At 36.7% G+C, this 23,334-nt stretch overlaps 2 protein-coding genes across 4 annotated transcripts in view; one reads left to right on the top strand and one right to left on the bottom strand.

Annotated features, from left to right (window-relative positions):
- The window catches only part of LOC142339056 (uncharacterized), a 187,277-nt gene that overhangs the window by 80,895 nt on the left and 83,048 nt on the right, over positions 1 to 23,334 (top strand). The gene's annotated exons all lie outside the window — the stretch shown is intronic.
- Positions 8,921 to 23,334, bottom strand: part of LOC142338952 (integrator complex subunit 7-like) — a 55,759-nt gene continuing 41,345 nt past the window's right edge. The window contains exons 7-10 of one of the 3 annotated variants that reach the window (XM_075388628.1): positions 15,047 to 15,908; positions 10,134 to 10,419; positions 9,566 to 9,864; positions 8,921 to 9,240 (exon numbers count right to left, since the gene is read on the bottom strand). In XM_075388628.1, the coding sequence (XP_075244743.1) occupies positions 8,985 to 9,240; positions 9,566 to 9,864; positions 10,134 to 10,419; positions 15,047 to 15,908 (1,703 nt within the window). In that variant the 3' untranslated portion in view covers positions 8,921 to 8,984. The remainder of the gene's footprint in view (positions 9,241 to 9,565; positions 9,865 to 10,133; positions 10,420 to 15,046; positions 15,909 to 23,334) is intronic. The other 2 variants (XM_075388629.1, XM_075388630.1) reach the window with 2 other exon arrangements.

Below are 23,334 nucleotides of genomic sequence, written 5' to 3'. Positions count from 1 at the left end.
ATTAAAAATTCTGTTTTCCAATAGTTGCTGGGTGACCCGCGTTGAAAATTTCGTCGGATTCAACATAAGAAATCGTCGGTTTTCGTCGCTTTTACTTCGCCAAAACCGATCAAAGCCCCTACGTATTTTTTTCGTCGTTTTGATCGGTTTTCGTCGGTATTTAAACGTAAGAATCGTCGTTTTTTGTCCGTTTCAAAACGTAAGAATCGTCGGTTTTCGTCGCTTTTACTTCGCCAAAACCGATCAAAGCCCCTACGTATTTTTTCGTCGTTTTGATCGGTTTTCGTCGGTATTTAAACGTAAGAATCGTCGTTTTTTGTCCGTTTCAAAACGTAAGAAACGTCGGTTTTCCTCGGTTTTAAACGTAAGAATCGTCCTTTATGCCAATGCAAGTCTCCCAAAAAAATCGTGTTTTTCAATGCCATTTCACAGTTTTCAGTTTATTTCTGGATCTTAACACGCTGCAGGGATCAGCATTTTAATGGAGTTCAATTTAAAGAGACGCGTAGTAAATATACTCTCAAAAGCATGAAGGGGACTGCAGTCCCCCCTCTCCCCCCCCCCCTTTAAGCACTTTTTACAATAAAAATCTGAGTCCTCAAGATTCATTCATGCAAAACAATCACACTTTTGGCGGAATAAATTCTTTTGGGTAGGAGCAAACAACATTCTAAATTCAATTGTCAGCTTCTGCTGGAAAAATGGACAATGACAAAAAAACAAATAATACTGGTTCCGCATACTGCTCAGAACCGATAACAAAAAGATTTGTAGGTGAGGCAGTAGCGGTAACAACAGAAATGTTGAAGGAACAATTGTTTACTTTTACAGCCCGTTCACTTCATAATTGCTGTGGTACATGGGTAACCATATAACCTCTAAACTCCTTGACCTTTGAGGCGGTGAATTAATACTACCTTATGCAATATGTATTTCATCATGTTTTGTTACCATTGCAATCGCCGGGCGATTGTTCATAGTGAAGCAAAGTAACAGGTACTTACGCACTGATAGACAGACAGTGAAAAGATAAAGTGCAGTCTGCCTTTAACGAACGTAAATAGAAGTTGTGCGTTAACAATCTCTTTGCACGTTAGATAAGAATATTACTGTGAAGGATCTAAGTACTATATGGCGCAGTCAACGGGAAAAAAAGAAACATATTAAGATTAGAACCGTTTTGGGAACGACCCAGCTCCAGCCCCCCCATCCCATGGACAAAATGGCCCTCGACGCAAAGACAAACATCGAACTCGATGAACTCCTAAGAGAGAAACCCACGACAGTCATTTACCCCCCGGAACCGGTGGAGGAACAACCAGTGAACAATCCAACACAGACAATGGAGAGGGAGAGACTCACGAGATACAGTCAGGCAGCAGCCAAAAGGAAAAACGAGTGTAACTTAATCGACAGAATAGGGGTGTTGTGCGGCCACAAGCCATAGGAAATGGGCAATGAACGACAAAGGTGAAGTCCCGCGCACCTTCCGCATGACGTCACAAACTCCACTACAATCACTGGCCGAAAACAGTATGGGATTGCAACTAGCCAGGAAGACCCTCGCCGCCATCCGGAGCAAAAACAGCTACAAGGACTATACGAAGCCATTCCGGAACGCGCGGCACTGGTAAAAAATTCCGGCTCTACAATGACCATCAAATACCCCGGCCAAAACGATACGGTACAACAGAAATGGGAAGTAGCATGCTTCGGGACCCCAGCACAACCAAAGATCCCACTAATCAAATTCGCGGCCAGAAAAACGGTCATCAACCACCATGGCAAGATCCAACGCCACATGAACACACATCAGAAGGACCAATGTACAAGCAACGCTCGAAGGAGAGAAGACAATCAGAAAAAGGACGAACGATTCACCCACGAATCTCAACCTAGCCAATCTCCTAAAGGTAAACCGCACGAAGGTTCACCCAAAAAGGAAATTTATTCAATCACCAAAGAGAGGACGCACCGGGACAAAAAGCCAACAGAAAACAACACCGCTCGACTCCCCAGTAGAAAACGAAGACCTCGAAGATGCAGCACAGTTACAAAAAACACTCGACGACAGCAAGGATTCAGACTATATGCCCCAGGAGGACTTCGACGTACATGAAGTCGCTACGGCCAAAAAACCAAAAAGAAGCAGTCGAGCAACCAAGAAGCCCAAAAAGTAGGGTAATAGCGATACCCTCACAACCGATGACGATACTGAGGACTCAGAAATAGGCTCACCAAGGAAGCGTTTCACCGGAACCGCTAACTACCAGCCCACAATTACAACGCAGGACGATTCCCAGGTACAGCAAGTGGACGAACACCCAGCTGACCCCGCACACCTCATACAAGAACGTAACCAAGAAAGCACACCTCGGCAGCCACCACCTGCACAACAGTCTGGAGAGATTCCGAAAATCGAACAGGCCAATGAAGAGAGAACTAGATCCCCACTAACTCTAAAATAAACTTAAAAAACTTTGTTATGTCTCTGAGGGGAAATGTGGTACATGGGTAACCATATAACCTCTAAACTCCTTAACCTTTGATGCAGTGAATTAATACTACCTTATACAGTATGTATTTCATCATGTTTTGTTACCATTGCAACCGCCGTGCGATTGTTCATAGCAAAGTAACAGGTACTTGCGCACTGATAGACAGACAGTGAAAAGATCAAGTGCAGTCTGCTTTTAACGAACGTAAATAGAAGTTGTGCGTTAACAATCTCTTTACACTTTAGATAAGAATTTTACTGCGAAGGATCTGAGTACCACAATTGCCCAAGAAAGAAACTGTGCAAAAAATAAACAAAAATGTGTCTATAATTAATGTATCACAAAAACATGAGTATAATTATTAGTATCCGATATTTATTCAAAAATATATGAGAATTTGAGTGAATTATCAGCAAATAGACGTGGCAGAATATAGACTTTTCAACGAATCTGATTCTTTGAGAAAATTAGACACTCTATTTTTTTCTCAAAAGACATCTAGTAAATAAAATCTTAAAACCATGAAGGGGCCTGGAGTCCCCACCACTCCCCTTCAAGAACTTTTTACATTGAAATTCTAAGTGCATAAAAATTTTGCTCAAGTCTCAGCATTCTACATGACGCGTTCAGTGTTACAAGACATTCAACACTTCAAATCATAAAACATTTGTTAGTGAAAAATCATTACAAATTCGGTGGAACAAATTCTTGTAGGTAGGGGGATCTGCATCAAACTTTCTGCAATCAATTGTCAGCTTCTGCTGGCAAATAGACAATGGCACAAAATTAAACAATACTTACTTGTTCTACATACTACTGAGAACAGATATCAAAACTTTGACCTAAATTTCAGAAACCTTTTACCAGATAGATTATTCTACCAGATTTAGCCGCGCCACACGGGTCATGACCACGCCTCATTGGCCCGTGGGAATTGATATTAATATATCACATCCGAACGTGAGATCACTTTCCACCAAAAACTTATTTCAATCTTTCGCTTTGAAGCGTTTGCTGAGGAAACTTATGTTAACATTCATATCCTAATTGACCAATCAGAAAACAGTATTAACATTTGTCAATTCTTATTGGCCAACAATAAATGGCAAATTTTGATCAATCTGCCATTTTCACTAACGCTGGATCTGTATCTGAGTAACCAGTAAAAGTTGGGCCTACGACTTAGACTTTACACTGCAACAATTTTTGGTTCTTAGAGTGGCAACAGCTGGAAAATTAGAGGAGATATAAAATTTTAAAGATGTTGATAGTTGAAGCATTTGTACCAATCAGTTTCAGATTTCCTCTTCTCTAAACTTTAAAGTACATTAGCACTTTAACTGATCAACGGAATTGTGCTTAGAATCGGAAAATGGTCGACAAAACATTAGCTTCCAAGTTAAATTAGCCAAAAATTTTATTCGCGAATCAAAGAACAATAGCTAAATTTTCAGAATTTTTGTGCAGGTTTCAAATTTGGACATTGTAAATAAGTGATAAACTTATCTGTTTTGAGTTTTAATTAAAAAATACAAAAATGTAACAAGAAAGTAAGAACAAGAAGTATCAAATATAAGATGTTCATGCCATTTAAGCGACAAAGGAATGCGTCTGCAAAATGAAGTGTTAAACTTAAGAGTTCCAAGTTTTAATCAAGAAATTGTCACAAAACCAAATATATCAAAAACAGCTTATTTAGCATTTTTAACGATAACATCGCTCATTCGTGTTTGCCTCTACTATTCCTAATACTACCAGAAAGTTGAAACTAAAAAAATCCTAAAACCCATTTTTTGTCAATTTATTCCAAATGTTAATACAGAATTAAAATGAAACTTTTGAACAAAATTCAGATTTTGTAGAAACTTTTAAGTTTCAACAACGCCCATTGGACTGGAAACACAAACTAAACCTACAAAACTTCAATCACTTGAGCGTCTTGCCCAACAAAAGCTTCAATTTGATGGAAGTTTGCATCATTCATGGTCAAGATGCTTACGAACAACAACGCCCATTGGTCTAAAAAATAAGAACACGAAGTGAACTTTTCGCCGTTCTAACAGAGCTAGGATAGGTAGTCAGTGGACCCATGACGGGCAAAAGAAGAGAAAAAATTATCATTTTGCCTGCAGAGAAGATGTGAAAGTGGCTGAGAATATTCAAAGCTGGTGGGACATGGAAACCTATGCTTCCAAAATCTACGTTGTCAGTCAGTCAAAGAAGGGGCTGCAGGCACAAAAGATGCTAAAGATTACGAAGTTTACAGGTGAGCGAAACGAAGTGGGGAATGCTGTGGAGTGTACCAGAGCCTAACGTACCGAACAACTTCAGCTCAGCCTTCGGTCAACATTACTCACTGGAGCGAAGATTCCAAAGGGATCCAAACCTGAAGAGTTCGTATCAACAGTCAATAGATAGAGATGTAGAAAAAAATTCGTTAAGATATTGGACGAGTCCGAAGTGAAAGGCACCTTGGAGAAAGAATGGTATTTGCGGCTCCATCCAGTGCTAAATCCTAACAAGCCTGGCAAAGTAAGACGTGTTTGCAATGCTGCATCAAATTACAAAGAAGTAGGCCTAAATGACAAGCAACTAGCAGGACCTGATCTACTACACGGGTTGATTGGAATGAAAGTCAGATTTCGAAAATTACCAAAAGCCCTGACAGCTGACATCGAATCGATGTTTTTACAAGCGCAAGTTCCCGAAGAGAATAGACGGTGATTGAGGTTCCAATGGCGTCCAAAAACTAGTGAATCTGTTCAGATATACAAATATCAGCGTCATGCATTTGGAGCAGAGAGTTCTCCAAATTGTGCAAACTACGTTCTCAAGATAGTGGGATCAGACAACAAAGAACGAAATCCAATCGCGTTAAAACCAATACAGAACAAATTTTACCTGGACGATTTAATCAAATTGGCGGAAACCCCTGAAGAAGCAATTGAAGTCTTCTTTGAAAGAAGTATTCTACAAATACTTCTTTCACAATGTGGATTTGAACTAAAAAACTGGATAAGCAACAACGATGCAGTTACCGAAGCAAACCCAGAAGACCTGAAGTCAACCAGCAGCACGAAGCAAGTCAAAGTTGAACCAAATTCAGAGGGAACATCAGTGCTTGGACTACAATGGACCTTTACTGATGACAGTTTCAAGTGTGCAGAGGTTTGAACAAAAAAATGGAAGCACCTATTACTCAAAGGAAGATTCTGTCACTAGTATCTTTAGTATTCGGCCCCATCCGATTGTTCGCTCCGTTCAATGTTCACATGAGACGACTCCTGAAAAGCATCTAGACTACAAAAGGACAGCATTGGGACAACGAAGCGGATCCTGGTGAAGAAGCCAAACTCCTGAAATGGAAGGAGCAACTTCCAAGAGTAGCTGATACAAGCATCGATATAAGATACTTCAATACAGACTTCATGTGTTTGCTGATATATCTGAAGACACGATGTGTGCACTGGCCTATCCACATTCACAGCCAAAAGAATCTTCAGCTGACCTAGCATTTGTCATTGGAAAATGCAGAATGGCACCGATGCGGCATCCCTCATTATCCCGGTTGGAATTGCAAGCGACAGTCATGGCAGTGTTTGAAAGAACAGATAGTCAAGGAAGATTCAATGATGATACAAAGTTGCAGTTTTTGGCCACACTCAACTACAGTATTGAAATTGATACTTAGTTCCCATCGTAAACAACAAGTGTTTGTGGCAAATCGACTGGCTGAGATACGAGATACAACTGATGTTTCACATTGGAAACATGAGAGCGGTGTCAACAACCCAGCGGTCATTGGCACTAGAGTAATCAGCACTGAGGAACTTGACAGAAGTGAGTGCCTAAATGGGCAGGCCTGGTTGAAGCAACCAGAAAGTGAGTAGCCAGAGCAAGTGACCCTAATATTTGCCTCAGATGAAGAGAATATAACCTGTTCAGTTTTAATGACACCAGCTGAAGAAACAAAAGCTATTATTATGTGGGAACGATTTAGTATTTTAACAGACTATTGAATACAGTGGCATACGAACAGCGAGCATTGAGCAAATACAAACCAGCAACATTTATAGGCAGCGTTGAAGAAAAAGAAAAAAACAAAGGCAATCATCTTCAGGCTACTACAGCGAGAAGTTTGGTGAACAGTTGGAATCTCTTAACGCTGGAAAGAAAATTCCAAAAAGCAGTGACATCCTACAATTTTCACCCTTCCTAGATGAAGAATTACTTATTCCAGCCAAAGCCAGAATAGACAAAAGTTAATTGGACTTCAATGCAAAGCAACCAATATTGCTACATTGGAAACATCATGAGGTTGAATTATTCTTGCGAAACGAGCGCAAGGAAAATCAAAACGAGGGCACCGAGGGCAAGTAAGAAACATTGTTCAGCAAAAGATATGGATCAAACGAATGACGATCAATCAAGAACAAGTGCCTTAACTGCAGAAAAGGCAGAGCACAAACGATGGCACCAGTAATGGCCGATCTACCCGAAGAGCTACCCGATCTATCCTTTACAAATGTTGAATGGTGGTTTTGTTTGTTCAAATGTCAAACTATGAGGGCGGTACATATAGAAGGGGTTTCCAAGTTGGACACATATAGTTGTTTCAATGCAATTATGCGATTTTTTGCGCGAAAAGGCAAACCGAGTACAACCGTCAGCGACAATGGGACAAACTCTGTTGGAGCTGAACGATAATTTGCATTGTACTTTGCGGCATGGATCAAAGAAGGGAACAACGATGAAGATCTAATTCAACTAGGAATTAGACGGAAGTTCAACCTACTCGCAGCAACTCACTTTGGAAGAGTATGGGAACGGTTAGTGAGAAGTTGCAAGAAAGCAATGTATGCTGTGTGGGGGAACAGATCAGTCAAAGAGGCCGTTCTTTCAACTACGATGTGTGCTGTAGCGCAGACGAATAACGCAAGACCGTTGACTCCAGTCAGTTCAGACGTTAATGATTTAGAAGCATTGAACCCCCAATCACTTCTTGATTGGCAGTAAGAAGGTTTGCTTGCCCTATCTACCCAGCGCAGAGGATTTTGTCGATCAATGAGAACTCTGTCGACAAACTCAAGCCTATGCAAATCTCATGTGACAGATTTCGAAAGGAGTATTTGCCGACGTATAACCAGTAAAAATGGCGATCTACGGCGAACGAAACCCTTAAAGAAGGCGATCTTGTTTGGTTGATTCAAGACATCGATAAGCGTGAATATTATAAACTGGGTCAAGCTACCAAGACTATCGATGGGTCTGACGGATTGGTTCGATTAGCGAGAGTTCGAACAAACGACGGAGTTTACAAGCGGCCGGTAGTGAAGCTCGCCCCTGTACTACCAAAAAGAGATGTTTTCGCGATGGAAAACAGGGCCGGCGATGTGATGGCTGAGCTTACTAACTCAACAAACAATTTAAACAGCGCTTCAAGGCCATTTAAGAGCAGTGAAGTTAGAATGGCATGACAAGCGAAATTTAATGCTACATTCTATCAAAGCCATATGGATATGTTCACTCGGTTTAAGATTTATATTCAGAAACTATTTTTAGTACGCAATTGTCATACATGAAGTGAAACTCAAACTCGAGCTGTCTCATCACCAGCAAAAGAACACTACGACATCACAATATTGCATCAGATTCTTAGCGATTGGTTTGCGAATCGACCTGTTAGTGATACAGATTTTTTGACAAAACTTCTACTTGTTAACAACTTTACTGTGACATTAAAATTTATGAAGTCAAGACGTAAAAAGTCACTGAGAAACGTATATGTTCTAGAATAAAAGCGTCAAGCAAAAAAATTTGCGTACAAGATTTATTTTTAATAATGGCTTCAAACTTCGATCGAGAACAATTAATAATCAATTGTATCCTCAGCAGATCTGGGCAAACTTATATTTAAGGGACTAGTAGAGCTCTAAGAACATTGATCACACTTAATGCCCTCGGGCTTCACAAATTGAATCCCGTTTTTGTGGACGATAAGACCACACCTTAAGACGAAAAATCGATCAAGCGACAAATCGCAATGAAAAGACCAATAGGACCAAAATGATTGCTACACACTTTGTTTGAGAGCAACTAATGAAGAGGGGAAATGAAGGGGAAGTGCGGGAGGGTGAAATCAGCGGCGGAATCTAAACCTAACAAAATCGCCCCTTACCTCCATGAAGTTAGTCCACATCATCATTTTCTATGAAACTATACACAATAAGGTTACCGCATCGGGCTTGACCAGTTTATTCTTTTTTTTGAGGACGAAATGTCATATCTGTCAGTGAAAAAAATATCCAAAGGAAAAATTGAACAGAAAGACCAGCATGGCCGTAATGATAGCTAAACTTTGTTTGAGAGAAAATAATTGAAGCAAGCGTAAATCTAAACTTTTTTCTTTTTTAAAAAGAGCAAGATTTTTTACAGTAAATTGTTTGACAAAACAAAATAGCATTAATAAAATTGATCGTAACAATTTTATCTTGAGTTTTTATCAATTGCTTTTAACAGAACAGATTCGACCAAATTGTGATTCCACTCAATATCGGATGCCTCCTCTATCAGTTTGAGAGTAATCCGCACCTCGTACTTTCCAGGAATAGGAGGCTTGATCAGGACAGTGCTGAAGAAGTAACCCTTTTTGTCCACGTGTACTACATCAGAGATGTCACTAGGTGCAGAATACGACCACAGGCCTAACTTGGCATTTATACTGCGACTAGCTTGAACCAATCTGAAACCATTTATAAGACATCAGCTGAAACGGTATTAAAATTCATTTAACGCTGCCTAAGAAGTCGCAAGCTTAAGGTTGATGCTACAAATTCTAAAACCTGAAGATCAAATTTCCCCGCTTTTACAAAACAATTCTCTTCGAATACGTTTAGACAAATTAATGCGCGAACATTCAATTGTATGCAAAATACTAAACTAGTGCAGAAAGTCTAATTAGACACAAAATAGAGAATTTAAACAGTATTAAACAGGTATCAAATTCCAATATGATTGTAGAAACCGTGAATATCAAGTAAAAAGGAATAATAAAAATTGGGACTCACTTCACTTGATAAATAACTCTACATCGTTTCACACTCAACCTCTGCACTGTCTCAGAATCCTGATCAATTTCGTTTTTTGACAACTTTTGTGTTACAACTCCCTCTGTTTTAAACGTAAGATTCTCCCCAGCAAACACGGTTGTAGGCTCTCCGGATAAATTTTGTGTGATGGAAGTCAGCAGTTGGACTGACGTGCATCTGCGACATTGCAAAAAGAATCTTGGCATTTCAAGGGAACATTGCAGGATCAACTCGATGATCGTGTTCAGACATTCAAGACGAAGCGGTGAATCTTGGCTCTGAAAAGAACACATCCGTTTATGATCAGAGAAACTAAATGAATGAGCACGTATTGTACAAATTTCGCCCATTTATATAGAAATTGATGATCTCCAAAACAACGCTAACGGTTAATAAGCGATCTATATGGTTCAAATGAGAATGTCAATGATAATGTTTATGAATTAAAAGAACCCCAGTTGGCTGTAAACTTTATATCTCTGCTCGTCTCAACAATTTTGACGGCCATGACAAAACCGAGATATTGTTACATGTACAAAATACCAACCTTAGCTTTCAAGACCATTCCACATACTTTGGCTTCTAGCATCCCTTTCTCTGTGACCTCGTGCTCTTCAGGAAGTCTAATAACCGACATCACAGTTGGCAAAAACAAAGCATACATGCTTAGAGACAATAGACGACACTGAGTCTGCAAATCACAAATGATCTGTCGCGTAGTGAGGTCGGCATCAATTATTGACCTCTGCAACTCCTCATAAGACGAGGTGATGACCTTCAACTGACGCCATTGTAACAGCAATGATTCTGCCATAGGTCCCAAGGTCGCACTGCTAAATCAACGCAATAAAAATTATCTCCCTATTAGGCAGTTTTTCAATAAATCGGTTTTTGAGAAAGTTAGATAGGTCTGAAATTGACCTCAATCAACCCTAAGAGACGATAGAAAAGGCCGGGGCTGTCAGCAAATATACTTCCACGCACATGGCCGGCAGATTCCGGGAAAATAGCCGCCGTTGACGCGCTTGACGCACATCGGGATTGAAACAGAAAAAAAAGACAAATTGACCGAATTTTTTTGTTTTTTTTTCAGTGTCAAAAAGTTTCTAATATGGCAAGCAGCTTCAGCTAGATTCTAAAACTTTACTTAATTCAGCTTCTAAACTGATAGCTAATAAGCTTAATACCAATGTCAGCTAGCAAACACTCTAATGAACTTTGGGATCTTTTCCGTCTGTGCCCCCCCCCCCCCCAGCTTAGTGGGCGCATATTATTTGCACCCCCAGACGCACGTGCCATATTTTTACATAATGATTTACTATGTAATGGCACGTGCTCTGTAGCTGGGGGGCGCATAACGTACTGGGGGGGCACAAACGGAAAAGATCCGAACTTTGATAACCTAATTTTCAATGACTTAATGACCAGGCTTTATCGGTTTCTCCCGTTTCTTTTGCTCTTTTGACTTTGACCGTATTCACTAAATTGCGTAACTCAATACGTTAAAGAACTTAAAATCCATTCAGTTGAAAAAGTGAGTGAAGTAAGTCAGAAGTCAAACGTGAAAATGGTGACTTATGTAAAACGAAAAACATGATCAAAAGATCAAGCGAGCGCCTAAATATTAGCCATTGAGAGGCTGACGGCGGCTATTAATTATTTTTGTTGTCATGGTCTTATTGACTATTTTTCAAAGCAGAGACGAGTGATAACGATGTATGAAGGCAACTGTTTACCCAATTGCTTTTAATGCAAAAAATTGTCATAAGTGAGAAAACTTTTCCGTGTTAAATTTAATTTGAAGAATTGTTCTATCAGCACATAATCTGTTGCTATAACAACTTCTAACCACTATCACCTTGAAAAACTTGATAACTGAAAAAAACTCCGTTTTGAAAAAGATTTTCATACCTGTAAATATCTTAAATTTGTCAGCGTGATTATATGTTTTATGCAATCTTCCTCTAATCGCAATTAGAATCAGGTAATAACAATTCTGAAAAAATCAAGGAAAATTACGTTTGCACGTAATGTTCCCACCTAGCTCATCCTTAATTTTGACTTAATTGTCCAACAAAAAAGATTACAGATATATACAAATAGATGATTGCGTTAAAAAATTGTAACAAAACCAAACTACTAAATGAATCTTATAATGCCATGCAGCAATAAAGTATTATCGCAGAAACTCAATATCTAATTTTAAAAGCACATAGTAGCAAAATTCAAAAACCAACAGATAAAACCCAAACTACAGAACACTATGTCCTCAACTACAAACCAGTTACTAGATAAGGAACTAGATAGCCAATTGTTAAAAAGAAAAAAAGGGACGAAGTTCAAAAATCCATTGAAGTTTTTAAACCAAATAATTTCAAAAGTCATAAAAACTATTAGCTTTCAACTAAGCAAACCTGATCGACAGAACAACTAGAGATAAACATAACCGACTAGCGTCGGAGCGAATTGCGCCGTCAACCTCTAAGAACCACCCCTCACATTATAAGTATAAGTCTCCATTACAATTTCTGCGAAACGCATACTTTGAGACTAGTGAGCTGAAAGGCTCTAAGAGAAATTAATGCCCACTGGGAGCTAACTGTTTATCCCGTTTTTGAGGACGATAAGTCAAATGGGTCAGACGAAAAACCGGTCAAGCTAAAAATTGCATAAAAAAGACCAACAGGACTATTATAATTGCTACAAACTTCCTTTGAAAGCAATTAGGAATACTGAAAAATTTGCAAAAAATCTAGGAGAAAAAAGTATTGAAGCCATTATCGTCATCAGCTATTATCTTATTATAAGTTATTTCATTTTTTTATACTATTTCAATTATTATACAAATATTGTATATGTTCACTTGGAACTCAAATTAAAATCAATGGGACTTCCTATTAACGCGAATATTTTAAAGGACAACGAAAATAAACTAAAAAAATTACACTCAAAAATTTTAAGAAAAATCATAGGGTCCAAGATATAAAACATCGGCTTTAACATAAAACAAAAAAAGTGGCTAAAATTCAAATCACAAGAAAGTGGATTGCACCTTTCATTGATAGAACTATGTTTTAAGTTGAAAAAGAAACAAATAAATTGAAAGCAAGTAAAACGAAATTAATCAAAAACATTGGCTATCAAATGACTGAATTGAATAGGTTCCTTAACGAATGCAAGAAAAAGAAGCTTTTGAGACCTCTCATTAATCAGAAACATCTTACGACTTCATAAAAAAACAATTAGAGGCAAAAACCAGAACTCAAAAAATTCGAGAGTAGCGTCATCAGCCATTATCTTATTATAAGCTATTTCAATTTCTTTTGATACTATATCCATTAAGATACAAATATTGTTCATATTCACTTGGAACTCAAGTGAAAATCAATGGGACTTGCTATTAACGCAAATATTTTAAAGGACAACAACAAACTAAAAAAATTACCACTCAAAATTTAAGAAAAAGCATAGGGTCCAAGATATAAAACATCGGCTTTAACATAAAAAAAGTGGCTAAAATTCAAATCACAAGAAAAAGGATTGGACCTCTCATTGATAGAACTACGTTTTAAGTTGAAAAAGAAACAAATAAATTGAAAGCAAGTAAAACGAAATTAATCAAAAACATTGGCTATCAAATGACTGAATTGAATAGGTTCCTTAACGAATGCAAGAAAAAGAAGCTTTTGAGACCTCTCATTAATCAGAAACATCTTACGACTTCATAAAAAAACAATTACAGGCAAAAACCAGAACTCAAAAAAATTCGAGAGTAGCGTCATCAGCTATTATCTTATTATAAGCCATTTCAATTTCTTTTGATACTATATCCATTAATATACAAATATTGTTTATGTTCACTTGGAACTCAAATGAAAATCAATGGGACTTGCTATTAACGCAAATATTTTAAAGGACAACAACAAACTAAAAAAATTACCACTCAAAATTTAAGAAAAAGCATAGGGTCCAAGATATAAAACATCGGCTTTAACATAAAACAAAAAAAAGGTTAAAATTCAAATCACAAGAAAGTGGATTGGACCTCTCATTGATAGAACTATGTTTTAAGTAGAAAAAAGAAATAACTAAATTGAAAGCAAGTAAAAAGAAATTAATAAAAATATTGGCTATCAAATGACTGAATTGAATAGGTTCCTTAACGAATCCATCAAAAAAGCTTTTGAGAATTCTCATTAATCAGAAACATCTTACGACTTCACAAAAAAACAATTACAGGCAAAAACCAGAATTCAAAAAAACGCGAGAGTAACGTAGAAGTAAACAAAAATTCATTAATCAGAATAAGTCATGACTACAAAAAGACTGCAAACACAGGCAAAAAAACATTCATAAAAAAGAACTAGAAAGGAGTGTCAAAGCCATTAAAACAGCAAGTTTTTTGCTGTTAACTTTCTTCAAGTTCATCAAAAAGTCTCTTGAACACCAATGGGAAATTTCAGTATTGTTATAAGGTAACAAGACTTCTAAAAAGAACAACAATTACAAATAAGAAAACCTATAATCACAAAAATTTATGAACAGTTAGCATTAAAGTCATAAAACCAATAAACAAAAGACAAAACAGCTAACCAGACTATTTTTTTCAATATAAAGCATAGTGGACCTGTCATTTTTGGGAGGGACCTACAAGTTCAGAGAAATGAGTTTAAAAACGGTCAATTTTCATTTTCGAAAAAATTTTCAAGGTCTCATCAACTTCTAAGCATGCATTCAAACCAATAGATAGTTTCATATAATCTTCTTTAGGAAGCCAATTGCACAACCAAAATTACGATTAAACCGTGCCAAAGCCATAAAAATCATAAGCAGTGTGTTCCTGAAAACAAAATAAATGTTCACTGAGCCAATTTGGTCGTAAATTGGATTTTTTATTACTAGAACCTGGATTTCAAAAAGTAGGTGTCTCTAAATGACACGAGAAAACCCAAAAAATTGCAAAAAGAAATTTAAAAAGAGCTCGCAAATATAAACCGAATCTTTTACATTGAAAACCGATGAGATCAAAACTAGCCATTTTATCTTAGAGGAACGCAAAATTGTTCTTTGTTTTACTGTGCAAATATATTGATTTAGGATATACCAAAAATTTAAAACTTAGCAAAAATGACGCTAAAATTGAACGAAATAACACCCAAATATCGAATGTTCATAAAAATTTTTAACCTAGACCTCCTCGAAAAAACAAAAATTCAAAATATCTTTAAATTTCAAATTCTACCCTTGACGAGCTTTCTAATGATACCACTGACGATTTCTACGACGAATATACCGATCGGCCAAAATTGACAGAACAAAAAAGAGAAAAACCCATTTGAGTATATAGTTCCTGTCCCCGCTAAGTACGGTGGGAATAAATATAATGCATGGTCCCAAGAATCACAAAATCAAGAACTTCACTGAAAAAAAACTGTTAGTCGGATCAACATTTTTACTAACTTTTGCGGACCATCGAATTCATCAAAAGAAAATAGCTTTCCCATGAAAACCCACTTTTGCACTTGACTGCATACATCCAGAAACTCACTTCGCAACCTCAAAAACGTCCGTTGGAACTCTTGATTCGCCAATTTAGTCGGATACGATGAGATCACACGCAGAGCACACTGATAACTCTCCAGTGCAATATCGAAATCTCGGTTTTCAGAATCACTTATAATTGACTCCGCATCACAGATATGTAGTAGTATTGCAATCCAGTTGAGCGACCTTGATGACCGACATTCACTATGTATATCTTTCAGGAGAGGTTTGGCCTCTGCGTACATCCCGTAACGCACCAGATTCCTTGCAACTTGGTAAAGATTCCATTTATTCGGATAATTCGATGAAACACTTTCTATCCAAGCCCTGGCTTTGTTTTCACATGGATTAACAAAATAACATGAGCAGAAAACAGCAATTAAATTGGGAATCAATTGATTAGGAAAATTTTTCAGATCAACATGTTGCAAAGTTGCCGTCAATTCTTGCAAATTTTTCTTTAGAGATATTGTCAGTTTCTCATTGGCCTGACTTTGTTCATAGATAGTCCTGCACTTTCCGATAAAACATTGAAGCCACAAGACAAGTTCCTTGAAAGACTTGAGTGAAATTAACTCCGAGCGGGTGTTTTGAACAATCTGATTGGCCAAGACTTTACAAAGCATGTGATATGTATTGCAAGTGGACAGAGACGATTCCATAATTTGAGACAGAACATCCAGACATTCGTGGGTGAGCCTCTCTCTATTTTCAGTTGATGATTGCATTAATTGACTCACCGTGTATTCGAAAGTAGGAATGAAGTCGTCGAACTCAGCTAAAACAAACAGAACACCTAGTTATCTAACTACAATCAGTATTTAATTTTTCAAGTCGCGCGCCTACATGAGACTAAGTATCTAATTTAAAACATACCCGGCAGATTGCCGGAAAATAGCCGCCGTTGATTCCAATAAGCATGACTGGGATTGAAATAACAGAAGATAATGAAAAAAAAAGATTTTCGTACAAAAACATTTTTTTAAGTCCGATTTATTTTGATGGCATTTCGTAGTTGAACATACTTCTGTTTCTTAGAGAGAGGCTACAGGGGCTACTATCAATAACAATCAGCATTAGAGAGAGGTAACTAATACTTAAAGGACCGACGTTCAAATAGCGGGCATCTAAAATTGGGCTTTATGGGTTTATCCCGTTTCTATTTCTGACTTCAATTTTTTATACTGACTGTTCATTTTGAATTGCTTTGCTGAGCAACTGATGTTCAAAATCACTTTTAGCAGAATGAGAGAAGAGAGAAACTAGCCTAGAGAAGTCAAAAAGATTTCACGCAAAATGTTGAAAAGGCGGCAAAATGAGGTAAAGCGAAACATTTTTTTATTCGACGAAGTAAAAAAACATAGCAGGACAAGTCCTGAAATACAATTCAAAGAATTGAATGAAAAACTCAGACGTCCTCTACTTTACCAGCAGGTCAATTGAACAATGCCAGCCAGAACGCAAAAAATCATCAATGAATTGAGAGACTAAAAGAATCAAAACTAAACAAATATATACTCATTGCTAAAACTCTTGAAGCTTTTAAACCTGAAGCTTTTTAAGGCAAAAAATTTCCCTTTAAAAATACCTATTTTAAAAATATGCTAAAACCAATTATTGTTTCTGAAATCGCTTCAGTATTATATCTGCAAGACCTGAAAAATATTCATTGGCCTTTGAAGATCGATTAACTCGAAAATGAACAAAAAATTTAAGAAAACGAAATCAATTGCAAATTATTGAAATGTTACTGAGAATCGTGATATAAATATCTTCAGAATCATTTCTGTGTCTCTAGAAGCTATCCAGTAACCCAATTCCAAGCTTTAAAATTAATTGGCTCATAGATCGATAGGCAATAACTTTTAGAAAACATTTCAAACTTCAAAAAATAGAAATTCGTTCTATTAAAATGTTGAAAGCCATTCAATTGCCCCCTAGCAACTATTTAATAACATACTGTCAAAAGCTGGATGCGGGTACCTGGCTACTGAGGCAAGAAAAAATAGATAAAATACAAACGTTTTTAAAAAAAAACTTGAAAAATTGCAAACTCTATCAAAAAGTTTCTAAAAGTCGGAAGGTTAAGTTGTTGAAAACAAATCCATGGAAACTAAAAACTATGCAATAACTTTTTATCATAACGTGGAATTGGTTTTCTTGCAAATAAGAATGAACGAATATCAAAAACTGACAAAAACTTTAGGAAACATTAAAAAAATTGCAGATCTTATAAAAAATGCTAAAATTCGAGACATTAAAAAGTGAAAAAGCATTCCCTTGTTACTAGAAGATATGCAGTGCCCTATTAACAAACCTAAAAGGAGATTGCCCCATCCCTGAAACTGGAAAAACTGAAAAAAATGATGAAAATTTTCAAAAACCTGAAAAAAATGCAAATTTGTTCAAAAAATTTGCTAAAGTTTGTGATATTCAAAAGTTGAAAACTATTCCATGGCAACTAAAAATTTTTCAGTACTTATTATGAAACCCCTAATGAGGTTTTCTTGCCCCTGGGACTCAAATAACTTGAATGATGACAGTAAATACGTCCAAAAAAATGAAAAATTTGCAACTTTTGTTAAAAAATGCTAAAATTCATGATATCAAAAAGTTGAAAACCTATCAATTACCACTACAAACTGTGCAGTAATCTATCATCAAATTCTTTATCAAACCCTAGAGGAGGTTTCGTGACACCTAGGGCTAAAAAACTCAAAAAATGTCAAAAATTTTCAAAAAAAACCTGAAAAAAATTGCGAAAATTATTATCATTTTGTGTGTTTGTGTTTGTAGTACCACGACATATAGCTCATAAAATGGTCATAACAAGCAATTTTGTCTCGGAAAAGGCCTTCATCAGCTTTTAAAAACTTCAACCTAAGACTAATCAAACAAAAATCTCAAAAAGTCACAAAAAACATGAAAAATTGCACCATTTTGAGCCGAAAAACTCCTAAAAATGACCTTTTAACCTTAAATTAAGGCCATCCCAGCAGCTGCACCACTATACGCACTTGAAGGACTACTAAATCCCACTTTGGGCCTCTAATGAAACTTAATGCCCGCTGGGCTTTACCTGTTTATCCCGTTTTGAAAGATCAAAGTCATTGAAAAAATGTGTGAACACATCTTAAAAAAAAAAACACAGCGCACCAATACAATTCAAATTCTTTGAATTGTAAAAAATAGGAGCGCTATAATAGCCGGCTGAGAAGATGAGGGCGGCTATTAAAAAACATAACCGACTAACGCCGGCAGAATTGCTCTCAAACAACCGGCGAACAGTTGGCTTCGTCAGTAGCTAGCCACGGTTTAGTGAGGCTAGCTTTAGCTTGATTCGACTCTGCAACTTTTAGTTTTCGATGCATCTTTTAGTTTAAATGATGCAATATTTTGAAATTTTGCAAAATATTGCATCATTTAAAAGAAAAGCTTCCAGATTTCGAAGTGAAATTGTTCAAAACTATTTTTTGTCTCTAGAGTTATGTCAAGCAACAACCCATCTGAGACACTTGAAAAGCTAGGCCAGTAATGATCGTTGAACTCAGAAAAGGACAAAAATCTTCAAACATTTTGAGAACAATCGCAAATTTTAATTAAATCTTGCTAAACTTCAAGATATTAAAATCTTCAAAACCATTTCAATTTCTCAAGAGACTATCCAGTATCCCTCTTGAAAGCTTTAAATAGTTTCACTGTCTCATAAAGATCGATAAACTTACAAACATGATAATTTTCCGAAAATTTTCAAAAAATTAAATTTTATCATCAAATTGCAAAAGCTGGAGTCATAAAAATATTGATAACCATTCCATTAACTCTAGAAATTATGCGACAGCCTATCATCAAACCTTGGAGGAGGTGCATAGGACCCTGGTGCCGGAAAAAATGATAAAAAAATTTAAAAAGATTTAAAACTTGAAATTGCAAATATTTTTTAAAAATTGCTGATATTAAAATCTTGAAAAACATTCCATTACATCTAGAAGCTATGCATTAAACTATAATCAAAACATAGAGGAGGTTATGTGGCTCCTGAGGCTGGAGAAACCTGAAAAACGAAAGAAAAATTCAAAAAACTTGAAAAAACTGCAACTTGCATAAAAAAACTGCTAAAATTTCTGATAATAAAAGTTGAAAACAAATCCATGGCCAAAAACCATTTTCCAGTAACGTATTATCAAACCCTAACGAAGATTTTCTGTTAGGCTGAAAAGCCGGAAGAATCACAATATATGTCAAAAAAATTGCATGTTTTGTAAAAAAAACATACCCGGTAGATTGCCGGAAAATAGCCGCCGTTGATTCCAATTAGCATGATTGGGATTGAACAAATAGAATATATTGAAAAAAAAAAGATTTTTGTACAAAAATATTTTTTAAGTCCGATTTATTTTGATGGCATTTCGTAGTTTGAACATACTTCTGTTTCTTAGAGAGAGGCTACAGGGGCTACTATCAACACCAATAAGCATTAGAGGTGGTAACTAAGACTTATAGGAACGACGTTCAAATAGCGGGCATCTAAAATTGGGCTTTATGGGTTTATCCCGTTTCTACTTCTGACTTCAATTTTTTATACCGACTCTGTTCATTTTGAATTGCTTTGCTGAGCAACTGATGTTCAAATTCACTTTAAGCAGAATGAGAGAAGAGAGAAACTAGCCTAGAGAAGTCAAAAAGATTTCACGCAAAATGTCGAAAAAGCGGCAAAATGGTAAAGCGAAAAAAAGTTTGACGAAGTAAAAAAAATACGAGCGCAATAATAGCCGGCTGAGAAGATGAGGGCGGCTATTAAAAATGCCAAAAATGTGGTGTTGAAATCTTGAAAAACATTCCACTACATTTAGAAACTATACAGTAACCTATTGTCAAACCCTAGAGGCGGTTCCTCTTGAAGTTGGAGAAACGTGAAAGACAAAAATTTTCAAAAAATCACTTAAATTTGTGATATTAAAAAAATGAAAGCGGTTCCATGGCAAATAAAATTTTTTCAGTAACTTATTATCAAACCCTAAGTGCGTTTTCTGGCCCCTGCGTCTGGAAAAAGTTGGGAAAGAGGCAATAGTGGGGGGTCAACAGTGGGGGTGTCTTCAACCTCTAAGAACCGCCCTGCACACCATAAGTGTAAGTCTCCAAAACAGTTTGAGCTGAAACAGAGCTGAAAGGCTAAGAGCACCTAATGCCCGCTGGATCTACCTGATTATCCAGTTTTTCAGGACGAAAAGTCAAAAGCGTCAGACAACAAAACGGGCAAGCGAAAACTCGCAAAAAAAGACCGACAGGACTAATATAATTGCTACAAACTTTGTTTGAGAGCAATTAAAAATACCGGGAAAAATTGAATTTCCAGAGAATCCGGACAAATAAACAACTGCTAACTAGTGTAACAAATGACGCCACGCATATCCAAGCAGTTGGATGGAAAATAACCACCAGTAACTCAATAAAGCTACACTCGTTTAAATCATTGCAGCTTTAACGACAATCATTATCGATCGGTATTCAGCAAATCACTGAGGAGCTATTTCAACTCGCTCGAAAAACAAAACAATCACATTAGACTCATTACTCTCAAATGTGTAGGTCTTCTTTACTAGGAAGATTCTCACGCCGAGAGCAAAAAACTTGGCCACAAAAATTGGCAGTTTCAAATCTATAAATAATTTATCTCAAATTAGCCACTGAAACTATTGCGCGCGCCATCAAACTTTTGGCAAAATTAAAATGATTTTAGTTGCTCTGAACAACGAAAACAGGCCATTTTATTTCAAAAAGAGTGTGTAAGATTACGCGCAAGTAGGTGCGCCGGTTGTGCAAAATTTAGACAGAAAACATAAACCGACTAATGTCGGAAGAATTGCTCTCGAACGACAGGCGGATAAAAAAAATTTACCCCGACTAGGATTCGAACGAACCATTGACCTCCCGACCCATAACCTGATGCACTGACCACTGGACTAACAGGCCCTTACTTTCGATATGCTAAAACAATTTTATATTAGCAACAAGCTTTACTTCGGAGTGAGAGCAATCGAGATCACTCAAAAATGAAGAAAGAAAGCGTAAAAAAGTCACTTGAGACGTCAAAGAATGTTCTAGAAGAAAAGCGCAAAATGTCAAGCAAAAAATTTGCATACAAAAAGACCAACACGTTTACAACAATTGCTATGAATTTCGTTCAAGAGCAATTAAAAAACTGACAACAAGACTCAGAATTGACTAAAATTGTTGCTGTTGTTTGTTTTCTGAATCATTGCAGAGACATTTTTGGTGGAAGTAAAGAATTTATCTGCTCTGTAATGGCCATTAAAATTCTCTGAACTCACCTTCATTTGGTGCCAGATACCCTGGTTGTTACTCTTTCAATTAAAGTAAGCATAAATAATTTTGATCATGTAAAAATATCGTCAATGACCAAAAAGATCAATTGAAAATCGAGACATGAAAGAGTGAAAACTGTTACTTCAAAGGAAGTGTGAAAAAAGGGACGAACTTTTCCAAACAAACAAACTATTAACAAAAACCAACTAACGCCGGACGAATTGCTATGGAACGACAGGATGTAGTTACGAAACGACAGGAAATTTAATTCAGGGTTGCAGCTTAGAATTTTTTAAGGGTGCAAAAAAAAACTTGAAACCCAAAGGGGTTCGAATCAGACACCTCTAGAATAGCAGTCAGACAGCTCAACCACTAAGCTACAACGACATGGAGCTTCACCCCCTAACAATCGCTTTTATATTAGCAACCAGCTTCATTTCGGAATGAGCTATTGAAAACACTCAAAAATAAAGATGTAAAGCATGTAAAAGTTACTTGCGAAGTCAGAGAATGTTCTAGAAAAAAAGCGCAAATGACCAGCAAAAATTTTTTATAAAAACCCAACACGTTTACAATAATAGCTTCAAACTTCGTTTGAGAGCAATTAACAAGAGTACTGGGAAACGATTCAGAGGTTTGTACTAACTCAAAAACCATAATTCTTAAAATGGTAAAAACCATTATTGAATACATATTGGCCCGACAATTAATCTCATACAATATAGATATAACAATGCAAGCCATCCATTGAAATAAATTTAACCAGCGGGCCGGCCCGCAAAATTGATTCAAAAATATCCAATTTTAAAACAGAATACCTTTGGAAACACCTTAACTGTAAAACATAGTCGTGTAGATTCTGCATATTTGGTTAGATTCTAAAATTATTCTTAATTCAACTTCTAAACTGAAGGCGTTTAAGCATAATACTAATGCCAGTTAGCGATCGCTTTAAAGAACTTTGATAACCTAATGCATTAAGACTTAATGACCGTGCTTTATATATGTATCCCGTTTCTTTTGATTTTGTTCTTTTGACTATTCACTACATTACGTAATTCAATACGTGAAAGAATTTAAAATCCATTCACTTGAAATAGTGAGTGAAGTAGGTCAGAAGTCCAGCGTGAAAATTGTGACTAATGTAAAACGAAAAACGTGATCAAAAGGTAAAGCGCTTTTCAAAAAGGGAGAGCGCCAAAATAATAGCCACTGAGAGGCTGACGGCGGCTATTAGTCAAGATTCTATTTCGAAGCAGCACTCACTGAAAACTGTTTAACATACTAAAAGCAATGAACACTTGTCTGCAGATTGGTAGATCAAAATTGACTGTGAAAAAGCTGATATAAAAAGCTGATAAGCCTACTTGGTTCGAGAGCAATTAATTAAATTGAAAATAACTCCTCGCAGAAGTTTTTTTCACTCTTCTATTCGTTAATAAGAACAAAACAGCTAAACTATGATTCAATTGTTTGCACTTCACATGAGACTGAGACCACGCACAAAAAAGTTAGGATCATTTCCGCGCGTGAAAAATCAAAACTGCTACAAACTTTGGTGGTGAACACTTAAAAACATAACACAAAAAAAGCTAAACCCCGTCATATTACTATTCGGCTAAAATATAACATTTTATATGCGTAATAGTATCGTCTTCGTTTCTGCCCCCAGTATGTTCTACACCCCAGTTCCAGAGCAGGTGTCATTACACAGTAAATCATCCGTCTGCGGGTGCAAATAAAAAGCACCCACTAATCTGAGGTGGGGGAGGGCACAAATGAAAAAGATCCGAGCATTTTTTCATCATCTATTTCATTTCGGCAGCTGTCTTTTATTCGTCGTTAGTCTGAGATACAATATCAGCTTTTTGGTTATT

This window comes from Convolutriloba macropyga, chromosome 1, assembly GCF_964194025.1.
Source record: "Convolutriloba macropyga chromosome 1, txConMacr16.3, whole genome shotgun sequence".
Taxonomy (NCBI): Eukaryota; Metazoa; Xenacoelomorpha; order Acoela; family Convolutidae; genus Convolutriloba; species Convolutriloba macropyga.
This window is presented reverse-complemented; position numbering and strand designations above follow the sequence as displayed.